This window comes from Trichosurus vulpecula, chromosome 6 (assembly GCF_011100635.1).
Source record: "Trichosurus vulpecula isolate mTriVul1 chromosome 6, mTriVul1.pri, whole genome shotgun sequence".
NCBI lineage: Eukaryota > Metazoa > Chordata > Mammalia > Diprotodontia > Phalangeridae > Trichosurus > Trichosurus vulpecula.
In genome coordinates, this window is record NC_050578.1 from 117134063 (window position 1) to 117150834 (window position 16772).

The 16772-nt window shown below is 41.4% G+C and overlaps 1 protein-coding gene across 1 annotated transcript in view; it reads left to right on the plus strand.

The window, feature by feature from the left end:
* The first annotated feature begins 13863 nt into the window (after positions 1-13863).
* Positions 13864-16772, plus strand: part of SLC7A11 (solute carrier family 7 member 11) — a 99387-nt gene continuing 96478 nt past the window's right edge. Inside the window, exon 1 of the mRNA XM_036764183.1 lies at positions 13864-14140. Coding sequence (XP_036620078.1) covers positions 13864-14140 — 277 coding nt within the window. The remainder of the gene's footprint in view (positions 14141-16772) is intronic.

Consider the following 16772-nt stretch of genomic DNA (forward strand, 5'->3'; position numbering starts at 1 on the left):
GTCTAGATTGCCTGAGGCTGAGGGTGGTCTCGGAGTAAGAGTGACCTAATCAGAGTCCAGTTTCCCAGCTCCTCATTAGAAAATGTTCACCTAGACCAATATTTTACATCATATACCAAAATAAAGTCAAAGTGGGTTCATGATTTAGGAGTAAAGGCTGATACTATAAGTAATTTGGGAGAGCAAGGAATAGTTCACTTATCAGATTTATGGAAAAGAAAAGAATTCATGACCCAACAAGAGATAGAGAGCATTACAAAATGCAAAATGGATAATTTTGATTATGTTAAATTGAAATGTTTTTGTACAAAAAAAGCCAATGCAACAAAAATTAGGAGGGAAGCAGAAAATTGGGAGAAAATCTTTACAACTAGTATCTCTGATAAAGGCCTCATTTCTAAAATATACAGGGAACTGTATTATGAAGGCAGAATTTATGATTTCAAAGAGAATCATATATATGCCTGAAAGGTTCGGGACCACAGGATATAAGGAATTCTCTAGGTAGAAGGCAGAAGAACTAAAGCATGTATTTAAACTCCACAGTAACAGACCCACAAACCAGCATCCCCATTTTGATATTTTGATCAAAAAGCTTCCAGGCCCAATAAGGCTGCCTCACAAGAGTAACCAGGAGGCCACAAAGAAGCATGATGGTATAAAGCAAAACCATGTACATGCTTCCCCTCTACGGTAAGAAGATTACCCACTGACTTCAAGTCCTTGCTCAGCACTCCTCACTCCACACGTGGGTCAGCTCTGCTACCAGCAGCTCCTGCATCAGCTTTGGCTGTAGGCTTCTCTGGCTCCAACGGAAAGGAAAAAAAGGAATCTTCAAGCCATCTTCTCCCCTCTTATAGAGTTTTTGACATCATCAAGTGCCGCCTGAATGACCAGGGCTGATTGGTTCTTGAGTTGGCCCCTTCCCCTCGGTTAACATCCAATAGAGCATGGCTCTGGAGTCAACACCTCCCCTCAGCCAGCCCTATGAATCATCACACAGGAAGTTCTCTGCTCCCAGGCATGGGCCTCTGGGCTTCCTGCACCAGAAGAGAAGCTGCAGACCCAGCACCCAGCAAGGCTCAATGAGATAAACTGAGTCACTCAAAGAAAACAAAGGCCACTCTGGCCACACTCTACCTCTCACAATGTTCTAGGATGCACAATCCAATCATAATTTAAATTAAATTATATATCCTAGAACACTGTGATCCAATTACGCAGGAAACTAAAACATATCATTCACAATAAAGCAAAACATATCATTCAGTGACATTCCCAAATATTGGTTTACGATTCAAATGTGATCCACCCCTAGGTCCCAGCAAGATAATCTCTTCAATCAATCATCCCCAAAATACTTGTTAATAATTCAAATGTCCACCCCTAGATCTTTGTATCCATTACATAGGATCAATAATATCATAACAATAAAACAATATAGCAAGGATAACACAAAATAAGTATACAGAACACTATCATCATTCCCTCCCACCCCGGAATGATTGGGGCTCAAAATCTTGGGGTAAGGGGTGAAGGTCTCATTTTCCATAGCTTCTTCTTGCTGAAATTGGATGTAGAGGTGTCCCTGTCCCAAAGAGTCCCATTCCAGAGGTCAGTTCTTCAGTGAGCTGGCAGGAATTCCAAGAATGCTACGTGCTTAGGCATTCACTGGAAAGTACAGGGTGCTTAAGGCTAAAGGAGACAGAACTAGCAACAAGGTTAGCCAAAACAAAGAACAAAAAGAGTAGGCGAGTATGGGCTATTATCCTTCAAATAAAATCATCTCCAGTTTGGTTGAGATTTCGGTTATGCAAAGATCCAATATCAGAGCCAAAATCAGATGGGAAATGTTTCTTTTCAAATGGAACACAATGAGGAAACTAAGCAAAGAGGATCCCATCCTAGATAGAGACTAAGATTGTCCTCCCAGCCTTTCCCCAGATGTGCAAGGGAACACAATGGGAAAACTAAACCAAGAGGATGCCATCCTAGATAGAGACTAGGATTGTCCTCCCAGCCTTTCCCCAGATGTACAAGCTTTCATTCGTTAATCACACAAGGTCACCTTCCCTCCGAGTGGTTTGTGGCAATTACCAGCATCAGCCATACCTGTGGGGTCTGTGAATCTATTATTATAGCCCTATTCATGGTAAAATATATGGTTCAGGGGTACAATTTGGTAATTATCTTCCTCTGAATAGACAACTGTTACAATGCAGTCCTTCCCATGGGCTATGACTTCTGCAGCCTTTGGAATATCATCTGGCTTCCATTTTACCCATACCTTAGCTCCCAACTTTATTCTATCAATGGAGAAAGCCCCTTTTGCCCCTCTAGTAGTTATTTTGGGAGGAGGGTCAGTTTTCACAAAGGGCATTTTTTCACAGGGGATAATAATCACTTGAACTATCCTATCATTTCTACAAAATTGTACAGGTTTTTCACCCAAATTCTGGAGTGTCACAACAATTTCTTTTTGATAATTCGAATCTATCACTCCAGCCAATACATGTACTCCTTGAGCTGCTAATCCTGGCTTAGGTAATATCCATCCAAAATGATTCTTGGGGATTCTCATACATACTCCAGTAAGGGTTTTTCTTATCTCTTTCCTATTCAATCTAAAATTCTCTATACAATGTAAATCATATCCTGCCAAACCAGGTGTTCCTGGACATGGTAGGGGGACATCTTCCCTCACAGTCCAAAATTCAATATTTTGGATCTCACCTGTTTGCTGTTCTCTAATCTGCAGATTTGGGGTCATCATTCTGGCTAGAGGTGTACTCCCCCCTAAGGGTCTATTATTCAAATTACGTAAGGCAATAGACAAATTATCCTTCCAATGTCGATATGAATTATTAGAGCTTAATTTTCTCAGCTGTTCTTTCAACAATCCATTCATTCTTTCAGTTAGCCCAGATGCTTGTGGGTAATATGGAATATGATATATCCATTCCATATTATTCAACACACAATATCTTTTCACTTCTTTGCCCTTGAAATGTGACCCATTGTCACTTTGAATCTGCATTGGGGTTCCATAGTATAAACTTACAATATCTAGGGTTTTACAGGTGTTTTTCTGAGTTGCGTCCTTATAAGGACAAGCCACTAGTACACCTGAATAGGTGTCAACACACATACATACATATTTACATCCTTTATCCTGGGGTAGTGGGCCAATATAATCTATCTGCCAAATTTGGGCTGGAACTTTTGCTCTAGCTGTTTCTCCAATTACTATCCTAGGAAGAGTTCATTCTTTTTCTAATTGGCATATACAACACCCCTCTGTTATTTGTTTTAACAACGCATGAGAGATACTGATACCTCGATCCTGTGCCCATCGGTGGGTGGCCTGGACCCCTAAATGGCCGGCGGTCTGGTGGACCCATCTTGCTAAGGCTGGGTCATCAGTTGGAGTTGGAGTAGGGACAATACATTCAGTAGCAATCTTTGCTAGTTGATCCGCATGTGCATTGTACTCACATTCTGGTATGGTCAGGGTCGCGTGAGCATCAACATGAAAAACTGACAAATCTGTAACCAAAGACATGTCCCATATATTTTCCCATAACTCTTTACCCCAAACTTGTTTGCCATGAATCTCCCAATTCTGATTCCTCCATATAGGCATCCACGTAGCTAATCCATTAGCTACCGCCCACGAGTCAGTAAATATATGACACTGTCCTCCTTTCTCCGTTCTGATGGCCTGATGCACTGCCATCAGTTCAGCATATTGGCTACTTCCACCTATCCCAGAACTTTCCAGAGTTCGCCTAGTACAGGGGTTATAGGCTACTGCTTTCCAATGCCTCTTCTGTCCTAAATATTTTGCTGTCCAATCAGTAAACCAAGCATGTTTCTTCTGTTCTACATTTAGTCTGTCATATCCATTATTCCATTTCACTAAGGATGGCACCATCTGTTGCTTAGATTCAAGGGCTTTTTCATTCCTCTCAGTGTCAGTGTTTGCCACAGATTCATGTAAAGCAGAAACTCCACTTTTGCTTGCTTTGGACCTATTCTGAATATACCACTTCCATTTGATTATGCTTGCCTCTTGTGCATGTCCAATTCTGTGAGAAGCTGGGGTACTCATTACCCAAGTCATAATTGGAATTCCAGGCCTTAATATCACTTCATGACCCAGAGTTGGTTGCTCAGTTTCTACTAACAGCTGCTTCTCAAAAGGTGTATATTGCACTCCAGATGAGGGCAGTTTCCTTGACCAAAGGGTACACTTCAGCTCTGTTGTTTTTGCCACAGACTCCAATTTGCATAGTCATCTTGTACAGTCACTGGTAACTCCACTGGCTCATTTTGCATAGGCCATAAGTCCAGAGCTAATTGTATAGCAGCCTTTGCTTCCTCAAAAGCTCTACTTTGTTCAAGGCCCCAATCAAGTTCATATTTCTTTCTGGTGACTTTATACAAGGGCTTTAAAATCTGTCCCAAATGTGGGATGTGGTGCCTCCAATAACCAAATAGCCCTATGAACTTTTGGGCCTCTTTCTTATTAGTAGGGGTGGGAAAATCCTGGATTTTTTGTTGAGCCTGTGGGAGAGTTTCTCGCAGTCCTCTATTCCACTGTATCCCCAAGAATTTTACAGTTTGAGCTGGCCCTTGAACCTTTGCGGGGTTGATTTCCCATCCTTTGTTTTTCATATGGTCAATTAATAATGCTAAACTCTCCTCCACTTCTTTTATATTCTTTCCCTGTATCATGATGTCATCTATGTAATGTGTAAGCTGTACACCAGGTAACTTTAATTCATCCAAATGCTCAGCTACAATCCTGTGGCAAATAGTTGGACTATGAATATATCCTTGCAGCAGGCATGTAAATGTACACTGTTGGCCTTGCCAAGTAAAAGCAAACTGGTTCCATTGCTTGGGGTCTATTGGGATTATAAAGAAGGCATTGGCCAAATCAATAACTGCATACCAAGTCCCTTCATGTTTTTGTATTCTCTCTATTAAAGTAACCATGTCTGGAACAGCAGCATACAAGGGAGGAGTCACTTTGTTCAGCTGTCTGTAATCTACTGTCATCCTCCATATCCCATCTGACTTTCGGACTGGCCAGACAGGGTTGTTCCATTGAGTAGTTGTAGGGACTAACACTCCTGCTTCAACACATTCTCTTATAGTGTTGGCAATTTTATCTTGCCCACCTGGAACACGATATTGCCTCAAAGTAATTACTTCAGAAGGTACGGGCAAAGTGATTGGATCCATCTTGATTTTCCCCACTAAGACTGCATTAATGCCTATTTTCCTCACAGCAAATTGGTATTTCCCTTCAGATAAATTTAAGGTCATACCCTTCAAAATGTCTATTCCAATGACGTATTCAGGAATAGGCACAATAACCACACTATATTCTTTCTTGGGCAATTGTCCAATTTTCATCATCAATTTAACTTATCTGGCTGATATTTCAGTCCCTCCTAGTGCTGTGATGGTAATAGGAGTTCCATGGCTAAACTTGTCTGGATTCCCATAGATAAGGGTGGCCTCAGCCCCAGTATCTGTTAATGCCCTAGTTACCGTACTTGACCCATTTTTCCAATATATGGTCAAGTTAATGTGAGGTCTGCAATCCAGCTTGTGTATTTCCTTAATTTGGGCTGGGGGTCGGCCTGTTTCCTAGTATTCCCTAACATGTGATTCACTTGGGTATGAAGGTTCAACGTCTGTAGCATTTGCAGGAGCAGTTCTTATTTCCCTATCTCTCCTATTATCGAGTCCTTTATCTTGGTACATTCTGTACAATTCATTGGTTGGAATGCCATCTATCATTTCAAAACCTATCCCTGCTCTCAATAGAGCAGTGAACATTTCTTTTCTTGTCACTCCATTTTGGCGCCAAGTTTGCTGGTTATTCACCCTTCTCTCTCGAGGAGATCTATCCCTTCCCCAGTCTCCTAAGTCATGTAACTGTAAAATCTTATTTATCACCTCTGTAAGATGGCTCCCTACTTCCCCAAGTAACAGATTCAAAATTAGTTGTTTATAAGCAGGGGGAGCTGTCCTAATTATTAAATTCCTATGAGGGATTCCTATGGGATCATTGTAATTTTTGTCTGCAGTTCCTATCATGATAGCAGTCTTCATTACCTCCTCCTTTAGTCTCGTGATACAATCTTTAAGTGAATACCAGGGTCTGTGCTCAGTGGGCCACATAGAATCAGTACTATATCTCTTATTGCATCCCGCAGCAGCTAATGCCAACAGAATAGTCCTGCTAGCATCATCTCCTCACTGATGATGTTCCCTAAAAGCTTGCTGAACTAGAGGATCATGGCTGATACCTATGAATCTCATACACTCCCTCTTATCTACTAATATTTCACCAGCCCCTTGATCACTGAGTCTTACCATCCAAGATATTAATGGTTCTCCTACTCTTTGGCTGAATCTACTCGAAATATCTGTGACCTCTTGCTGTGTGAAATCTTCCTGAATTTCCCTCATAACTAGATTGCTACCTTGAGTTTCTGTCCTCCTCCTTTCTATGGGACGAACGCTTGTCTGAGTATTTAACCATCTCCCATTCTCTGTGCGAGGGATGTCCTGAACCCTAGTAGCGTTTTGTGCCTCAGCCCCTAACATTGTCTCATTTTCCCCCCACTTGCTTCCCCTGCCACCATGGCAAGGACAAAGCAGGCAGTCAGGCTTGGTCTGGGCTGAGTTGGGATGCACTCTTGGCTTATTTGGCCTCCTGTTGCTCCTAGCCACATTAATAGGAAAATTCTCATTTGAGTCAGTAGGTTCTCGAGCAGCAGTTTCTTCTCCTGCTATATGAGATTCCCCTTCTTGCTGTGGGGTAGGAGTGCCCCCAACTCTTTCACTTAATCTCAATCTTTCATATACTAGCTGGTGGGCTGATAACACTATCCAGCTTTGCCTAGATAGTGATGCCCCTGACAGAATCCCAACCTCTTGTAAACACTTTTCCAAATCCTTAGGATCTCTTCTCCGTAGCCTTGGTTCCCAGCTTTCACAAGGTTCGGCTTTTTTTGCCAATTCCTTTGCTAGGGAGGAATAAAATGGATCCTCCCACCCTGGGATATTCATCTCTTCCTCTGAAGTTCTTCTGCTTCTAAATAGAGATCTTATACCTAGCGATCCCATCCATGTTGTCGCCAAATGTATTATGAAGGCAGAATTTATAATTTCAAAGAGGATCATATATATGCCTGAAAGGTTCGGGACCACAGGATATAAGGAATTCTCTAGGTAGAAGGCAGAAGAACTAAAGCATGTATTTAAACTCCACAGTAACAGACCCACAAACTAGCATCCCCATTTTGATATTTTGATCAAAGGCTTCCAGGTCCAATAAGTCTGCCTCACAAGAGTAACCAGGAGGCCACAAAGAAGCATGATGGTATAAAGCAAAATCATGTACATGCTTCCCCTCTACGGTAAGAAGATTACCCACTGACTTCAAGTCCTTGCTCAGCACTCCTCACTCCACACGTGGGTCAGCTCTGCTACCAGCAGCTCCTGCATCAGCTTTGGCTGTAGGCTTCTCTGGCTCCAACGGAAAGGAAAAAAAAGGAATCTTCAAGCCATCTTCTCCCCTCTTATAGAGTTTTTGACATCATCAAGTGCCGCCTGAATGACCAGGGCTGATTGGTTCTTGAGTTGGCCCCTTCCCCTCGGTTAACACCCAATAGGGCGTGGCTCTGGAGTCAACACCTCCCCTCAGCCAGCCCTATGAATCATCACACAGGAAGTTCTCTGCTCCCAGGCATGGGCCTCTGGGCTTCCTGCACCAGAAGAGAAGCTGCAGACCCAGCACCCAGCAAGGCTCAATGAGATAAACTGAGTCACTCAAAGAAAACAAAGGTCACTCTGGCCATAGGAACTGAGCCAAATATATAGGAATACAAGCCACTCCCCAATTGAGAAATGGTCAAAGGATATGAACAGGCAGTTTTCAGAGGAAGAAATTAAAGATATCTATAGGCATATGAAAAAATGCTCAAAATCACTACTGATTAGAGAAATGCAAATCAAAACAACTCTTAGATACCACATCTCTCCTGTCAGATTGACTAGAATGATAAATGCTGGAGAGGATGTGAGAAAATTGAAATATTGTTACATTGCTGGTGGAGTTGTGAGATGATCCAGCCATTTTGGAAAGTAATTTGGAACTACACCCAAAGGGCTATAAAAATGTTCATACCCTTTGACCCAGCAATACCACTTCTAGGGTTGTATCCCAAAGAAATCACACAAGCGGGAAAAGGACCTATATGTACAAAAATATTTATAGCGGCTCTTTTTGTGTTAGCTAAGAATTGGAAATCAAAGGGATGCCCATCAATTGGGGACTGGCTGAACAAGCTGTGGTATATGAAGGTAATGGAATACTATTGTGCTATAAGAAATGGGGATGATACGGATTTCATAACAACCTGGAAAAACCTACATGACATAATGCTGAGTGAGCGGAGCAGAGCCAGGAGAACATTACACACAACCACAGATACATGGATTCTGTGAGGACCAACCCTGACAGACTTCACTCTTCTCAGTAACACAAGGTACAAAGACAACTCCAAAGGACTCACGATGGAGAATGCTATCTACATCCAGAGAAATAACCATGAAGTATGAATGCAAATTGAGGCACACTTCATGCTAGCCTTCCCCACTCCCCCCCCCACTTTTTTTTTTCCTTTTCTCTCCTTTGTTTTTGTTTTTGGGTTTTTTTTTTGTTTTTTTGTTTTTTGTTTTTATTTTGGTCCTGTTTCTTCTCTCACATGATTCATTTCATTGATCACAGTTCTTCTCCGTAATTTGACTAGTGTGTAAATTAATTCAAGGTGAAGTTATACATGGAAACTATATGGGATTCCATGCTGTCTTGGGCGGGGTGGGGGGAGGGAAGAAAATCTAGAACTCAAAATTATGTAGAACCGAATGTTGTAAACTAAAAATAAAAATTAATAAAAAAAAAGAAAATGTTCACCTATTATGTTATAATACGTAATGACTGGGTACAGGCTCTGCAAACCTCCTTGAACTCTCCTTGAATCTTCCCACTTGATCTGGTGTTTACCTGAGGTTATAAGCCTTTCAGCGTCCCTATGCTAAATTCTTTACTACCCTTAACCTAGCCTAGCCCTCCATTGTCTGTTACCTCCAGGTAGCCTTCAGCTACTTCTCACCCTTAATTCCATTCCCTTGGTTCTTGGAGTCTGACCTCTAGCTTACTCCCATCAAGATGATCCCTAGACCACCTCTGCCCCAGACTATTTGGGCAACCCTAGATCCCTTGCACACACAGTCTTTCTGTATATAAGATTCATCTTTTTTTCCATGAAAGTGCTCAGACTCAATCTGACCCACTTACATTAGCATTACAAATGTTCAGATTCCTTAAGTCTACCCAATATGGCAGATCTTTGATAAACTTTGTTTTTTTTTTAGCTGAATGAAGGCTTGAGTTGAATTCATTCAGCAGGAGCCCCCTAAACCTCAACATATGATATAATGATATTGATTTTCTCAGAAGTCGTTAACCAATCATTCAACGCCTGTGGGGGGCACCCACTCTTCCAAGGGCATATAAGCTTTGAGAGGCCTCCATGATGATGGTCTTTTGGTTTAGAAGAGACAGCCAAATGACCATCCTTTTATTAATTATTCACTAGCCATAATTAATCAAATGATTACCCAGAAATTACATCTTTGATATTTGTCATTTCTCACAAAATCCAATGAAAGGGAAATGAATGTCTCTCAAAACTGCCCATTCTCCCTTTGTATAGCTCTAATTGTTGAGAAATTGGATTTGTTTGTTTTTTTCCTGATATCAAGCTTGAATTGCCTCTTTGCAGCATTTACCCAGTATTCTTGGTTCTACTGTCTGGGGCCAAATGAGATGCAGAGATTTACTAGCCTTAGAGTTTAAAAAAATGCCAGGCTTTGTTGTTTATCTTTTGACATTGATTGATGGTCGATAGTTCATAGCTAGCCCATGTATTAATGAAGAATTAATCTTGTCAAAGGAATTTAGGCCAGAACAGTTTTCGTAGTATGGAAGCAATGAAAACCTGGACTAATTCCTGGGCTAGGTAAGGAAAACAGAGGCTTTTCCTTATAAAACTAAGAGGATGAGGGACTGAGATGATCTGCTTTAGAATGCTGGCTCTGGTGCTGAATACTTGCACTGTTAAATGCCTTGAGTATTTCCTCTCTCTGGAATTCAGTTTCCACATCTGTAACATGAGGTCAGCTAAGTGGAGCAGTGGATAAAGCTCTGGGTCTGGAGTAAGGAAGACCGGAGTTCAAAACTTGGCCTCAAATACCGGTTGTGACTCTGGGCAAGCCGCTTAACTTCTGTCTGCCTCAGTTTCCTCATCTGTAAAATAAGGATAATAATAGCACCTACCTTCTAGGGTTCATTGTTAAAGGGCTTAGCACAGTGCCTGGCACAAGCAAAGTAAATGCTTTATAAATGTCATTGTTATTATTATTAAATGAGGGGTTTGGATAACATACTCTATATGAGAAAAATCTCCTGAACATTCAGAGCTATCTAAAAATGTAATGGGTCACCTCAAGAGCAGTGGGTTCCTATGCCCATAGGGCTATAAAAATGGGTATACCCTTTGACCCAGCAATAGTGCTTCTAGGGCTGTATCCCAGAGATCATAAAAATGGGAAAAGGACCCACATGTACAAAAATATTTATAGCAGCTCTTTTTGTGGTATCCAAGAACTGGAAGTTGAGGGGATGCCCATCCATTGGGGAATGGCTGAACAAGTTGTGGTATATAAGAAATGATGAGCAGGCAGACTTCAGGAAAACTTAGAAAGACTTGTATGAACTGATGCTGAGTGAAGTGAGCAGAACCAGGAGAACATTGTACATGCTAACTGCCACAGTGTCCGAGGACTGATTTTGATAGACTTAGCTCTTCTCAGCAATGCAAGGACGTATCTAAAACGTTTCCAAAAGTCTCATGATGGAACATGCCATCCACATCCAGAGAAAGAATTATGGAGTCTGAATGCAGAGTGAAGCAGACTATTTTCTCTTTTGTTTTGTTTTATTTTCTTATGGTTTCTCTCATTCATTATAATTCTTCTATGCAACATGACTAATGTGAAAATGTGCTTAATAAGAATGTATGTGTAGAGCCCATAGCAGATTGCATGCCATTTTGTGGAGGGAGTGGGAGAAAATTTAAAAGTTATGGAAATGAATGTTGAAAACTGAAAATAAATAAATTAATAAATTGGGAGGAAAAAAAAAGAGTAGTGGTTCCCCTTCACTGGAGACCTTCAAGTGGAAGCTGAATGATATTTTAGGGATCATAAAGAGGAGATTCTTATACTGGTATGGGTCGACTAGATGAGGTCCATTCCAATTTTTACATTCAGTTTGGTTTGGTGAATAGTATATAGGACCTGGACTCTGAAAGACCAAGATTTGAATCCCACCTGTGGCACTTAATAGCTGGATTACTGTGGACAAGTCCGCCCCGTCTTGGAAACTCAGTTTCTTCTTCAGTGAAACAGGACTGATAATACTTGTAGTTCTAAGCTCAATTGGTTTTTGCAAGACCCAAAGGAAATAATTTCTGTAAGACTTTTGTGTTTTTGCAAATCTTTTCAAAGTGTTCATGAAAAGCTATATAAAATCATTTGTTGTTATTGACATAGTCCCTTGTAGCTCTACATAATCTGAGCCTATGGAACTGAATTTCTTCATATCCATGTAATAGTCCAGAGGATAATTGGACAGAAATGGAGCTGAGCATTCCAGGACTATTGCCTGGCTTTCTCCAGCTGCCTAACTACTCCCCTCCCCTCCACACCTCTCTGACAAGCTTTATTTGATTTTTATCTAGCTCCTCAAGCTAGTTAAGTGATAAGTGTAAAGAGGGGTGATAATGTAACTTCTGCTCCTGGAATCCCAAACCACAGGTAACAGCAGCCAATCACTGGCTTGTGATTCTCTTGGCACCAGTTTCAGAGTCTGTTGGTAGAGAGAGTTAGAGGGCTTAAATCCTTGGCACTTTTTGATGCTTCTTCCCATGTGAATTTTTTTTTATTAAATCACAGCAAATTTTGAAAATTTGATTAGAGCTTTCTCCACCCTCACTCCCCCACAATACACTTAGTAGCTGTGGGCAAGTCAGTACCCTTCTTGAAAACTGTTTTCTTGTCTGTGAAATGGGGCTGATAATTCTTGTAGCGCTGATCTCACAGGATTATTGCAAAACCCAAAAGCATACAATGGGCATAGAGAATTCCAAACACCTTCCACTAAGGAAAGTCTACAACTGAGCGGTGAGTTGACTTGCTTAAAGTCATAACATTTAACCTGGGTCTCTTTTCTGCCTCAATTTCCTCATCTGTAAAATGAGCTGGAGAAGGAAATGGCAAACTACTCCAGGATCTTTTCCAAGAAAACCCCAAATGGGGTCAGGAAAAGTCTGACACAACTGAAATGACTGAACAACAACAACAACAAACCGCTAGGATTTGCTGCCTTTACAACTACCCTTAGGGAAGAAAAATGCCCTGAGGAATATCAATTTAAGAAAAAGGAAAAAAAAATGCTCCTTAGGAAATCACCAAGTAACCCGGAAATCTGAAAATGATTCTAGTTAGAGTAGCTGTGGGTTTTAAACAGTCATATTCTCATGGATCACACCATCACAATGGGGAAATGTAAATGTATTGTCAGAGTAAAATGAAAAAAAGCCCTCCCTCCCCTACTTCTTTTCAGTATGAGTCACAATCCCCTTCAAGACGATAAAGGTGCGCACAAAGTCTCTCTCTCTCTCTCTCTCTCTCTCTCTCTCTCTCTCTCTCTCTCTGTCCCTCTGCAAGATTTGATTGTGTTGCTAAGCAACCTAAAGTTTTCTTTCTTTTTTTTTTTAAGGAAATAAAAAAGGTGTGTATGGGGGTCACACTGAGAACTCTGTATTTTTGGTTACTAACTTAGATTGGTATTTTCTTCAACTTTTGTCTAGTTCATAAGAGAGGTATGTGTGCGTGCGTGTGTATGGGGAAAGAGGAGGTGGCGATTCCAGATAAAAATTAAGTAGATGTTTCCTGTTTCATGTTTCATTTTCTTTCTGTTTGAAGAGCCTTGGGGCCTCCCCGAGAGTTGCTCTCCACCTCTGGGAGGGTCTGTGTAAGTTTCCTCCATCTGGATTGGCTCCTGAGGCCTTTTAAGTAAAAGGCTTTGTTCTCTGGAAAGCGCAGGTCAGTTGAACTACATGCTGCTACTGTTTGGGGAAAGGGGAAAAAAAAAAGAGCTGAGTAATGCTGGAGCCTTCTCGTGCGGCTGATGCAAACCTGGAGAATTTGCATCATCATTTAGCCGGAGTAAGTTGGTGTGACAGGAGCTTAAATACAAGAGCTTGAGGAAGCTGAGCTAGTTTCTAATGACAGAGCAGCAGCAGCAGCAGCAGCAGCAGCAGCAGCAGCAGCAGCATTACGCGCAGCAGTAGCGGGGGCAGAAGGGAAGAGTTCGGACTGCCATGGGAAAGGCACAGGTGTTCTTGAGGAGTGATTAAAGAAGCTGGAAGAGTAAAACACACCTTTAAGGTCCATATCTGTGAACACTAGAGCAGTGTGAAAGGCAACGAGGACAGGAAACAGTCTGAACTCAGTCTGGGATCAGGGAGACCAGATCTTGTTTTCAAAGTTTTTCTCCTGCTCCTCCTCGTCCTTCTCGTTCTCCTCGTCCTCCTCCTCCTCGTTTTTTTTTTCTCACTCTCCTCGCCTCCCTCCTCCTGTTCCTTCTCTCCTTTTCTGTATTTTCCTCTTTTTTTCTTTTTCTCCCCTTAAGTTTGGCAGAATCCTACTATGGTCAGGAAGCCTGTGATGCCCTCCATCTCCAATGGAGGCTACCTCCAGGGGGATGATCGTGGCCACTTGCCCTCCAGTGGCACCAAACAGGCCCCTGAGCAGGATAAGATGGTGCTGAAGAAAAAGATCACGCTGCTGAGGGGCATCTCCATCATCATTGGCACTATCATCGGGGCTGGCATCTTCATCTCCCCCAAAGGAGTTCTCCAAAACACGGGCACCGTAGGAATGTCTCTGATCGTCTGGACGGTCTGTGGACTCGTGTCGCTGTTTGGTGAGTTGAGTTTATGTTTAAAAGTGGATTCCCTTGAAGGGTATGTGTGTGGGAGGCTGCTACTGGGCATGCAGCCTGGCATGCTGATTTGGGAGGTGAGCAACTCTTCTACTAGTGGAATTAGAGTAGACGAGTAGTAAAGAGGAGAAATCATTCAAGTCATCTAGGAGTTCCTGGATGGCTTTGAATAGTCCCCTCCTTCCTTTCCCAACCTCCTTTATTTCCCTTTCCTGATGAAGAGAAAATATTTTTATTTCTTTTCTTCATAGTGATGGGAATAAGCACTCACTTTTATTGCCTATAAAAAGGCAAGCACTGGACACTTTTGCTTGTCTGGGCAATGCTAGAGCTGAGCCACTGAAGCCTCTGAAACATAAAACATGGTCAGCCTAGTTAGATTCAGTGCTGAGTTGTCTAGTTTTCCGGACTTCTTATTGGTAAATCCCGCCCCCCCACCCCACGTTCATGGGGCTGATATTTCCTTGTGAACCACTGAATTGTAGAAAGATATGATAGGATATGCTATGAAGAGTTCTGTCCTTGCATGAGTAGTGCATATAATTGGTATGTTACATCTTTTCTTATCCACCCTCCCCCCACCCTAATCATCTTTGGTTTAAATATTGAGCTTGGTTGGGTGGGAGTCTAAGTGGTTTATCCAGACTCATTTTTTTCCACTTGTGCTAGTCTGTTGTCATCCTAAAGTCTGATGACAAGATGTCCTCAGCGAAGCTTGATGAACCTGGAAAAAAAAATGAAAAGAAGCTTCCTCCTTCAATTCAAATAGTTGTACTAAAAACCGATTTAAAGACTAATGGGTGACTCCAAAAGATACTTACTCAAGATGTCAAACAAAAACAAGTATCATTCAGAGTTTCTATTAAACGCCAGGCCCCTACAATTATCTATGGCCTAAATATTGAGTGGGGAGTCTGGGGTGGGAGTCTGAGGAGTACGCCCACCCTCATTTTCTTCCCCTCTGTCCATCTGTTGTCCCAAAGAGTTTGGCGACAAGATGCCCTCAGTGAAACTCAATGAAACTGTTCCAAGTTTTAATTAAGTGTCAGATCCATACAATGTCCTCTGTATTGGCTCCGTACATGAAGCAGTACCAGTTAATGATCTGACAAGGAACAGGAAACTAAATCTGCCGTTTTAAAACAAGGTAAGTCCTAGATAAGTCTGTTTTGGGATCAAGGAGAGTTGATTCTGATTCCAGAGAGATACGGAAGATCACTTGGAAGTAGAGTCAGAGAACAGGGGTTTGAGTCCTGACTCTGCTATTATCTATGTAATCTTGGGTAAATTACTTAACTTCCTTCGGCCCTCGGTTTCCTAATCTGTAAAAAAAGGGAGCCGAACTAGATCAGGGGAGGGGAACCTACCTGCAGCCTGGAGGACATGTGTGGCCTTCTAGGTCCTCGGGGGTATCCTTTTGAGTGCTTCCAAGTTTTACAGAACAAATCTTTTTATTAAGGGTGTTTGTTCTGTAAAGTCTGGTTTTAGTCAAAGGGCTGCACTTGAGGACCTAGAGGGCCACATATGGCCTTGAGGACAGGTTCCCCACTCCTGGACTAGATGATCTCTAAGGTCCCTTCCAGCTTTGACTGATCCTGTGAATGTTCTGACCTTCACACTACAAAACAATTAACCTATCCTAGAATAAGCACTGAGTCACTTTTCTTAGGGTTTTGTTGACCCATTCATATTTTTCTGGACTCTGAAATATCTCATTCCAATGGTTTTTCTATTCAATTTCAAAACTCAAGAGTTCTATTATAAGGAAATTTACACGGATGTAAAAACCAGTGGACTGAATCCACACCTGCCATTAAATCAAGGAGCTGAATATTCTAGGACAAATTTGTAAGAGTTGGAGGTTTCTTTTCTCTTCCTTACTTACTTCCTCCTACCTAGTCTTTTATATTACCATTAGTTTTATTTATTTATTTTTCTTTTGGTCTGGAACTGTGACTTCTTCAGTGTAAGCAATTTCTGCTAGGGAAACTCTACCAACCCAGATCAGCCGTTTATGATCTTATAGCTTTGCCTGGGATGCTGAAGGTTAAGTGACCTGACCACAGTCAGAGGCAGTCTATCAGAGGAAGATCTTCAAGCCAGATCTCTCACGCTCCAAGGACAGTTCTCTTTCTATCTTAGTGGCAGTCTTAACATATCATTTTTACTGACATAATAGTATTCTATGTTGGTGGATGACCAAGATAGATTTGAATTTATGATTCTGATGATTTTACTAAAGAGTATATAATTTTTGGAACAGTATACTATGTCAAAATGGTTCCACGCTATGTCTTTATAGATCATAAGATCAAGAACTAATATCAATCTCAGATACCTATCTTTTACAGATGAGAAAACAGGATCCAGATTTAATATGACTAGCCCAAGGTTATATAGGCTAAAGAGAATGGCAGATATATCAACCTAGGCCCTCTAACTCCAAATTTCATGCTCTTTTTACTAGGTAACACTATTCCTCTGAATATAGAGAAATGCAGCCATTACACTTTTTGTTGTACACCATGAATTGTAATCTTGGTACATCTAGTATAGTCAATATAAGTGAAGATTATTAATAAAGAATATATCTATCTTGTTTTTGGTATCAAAA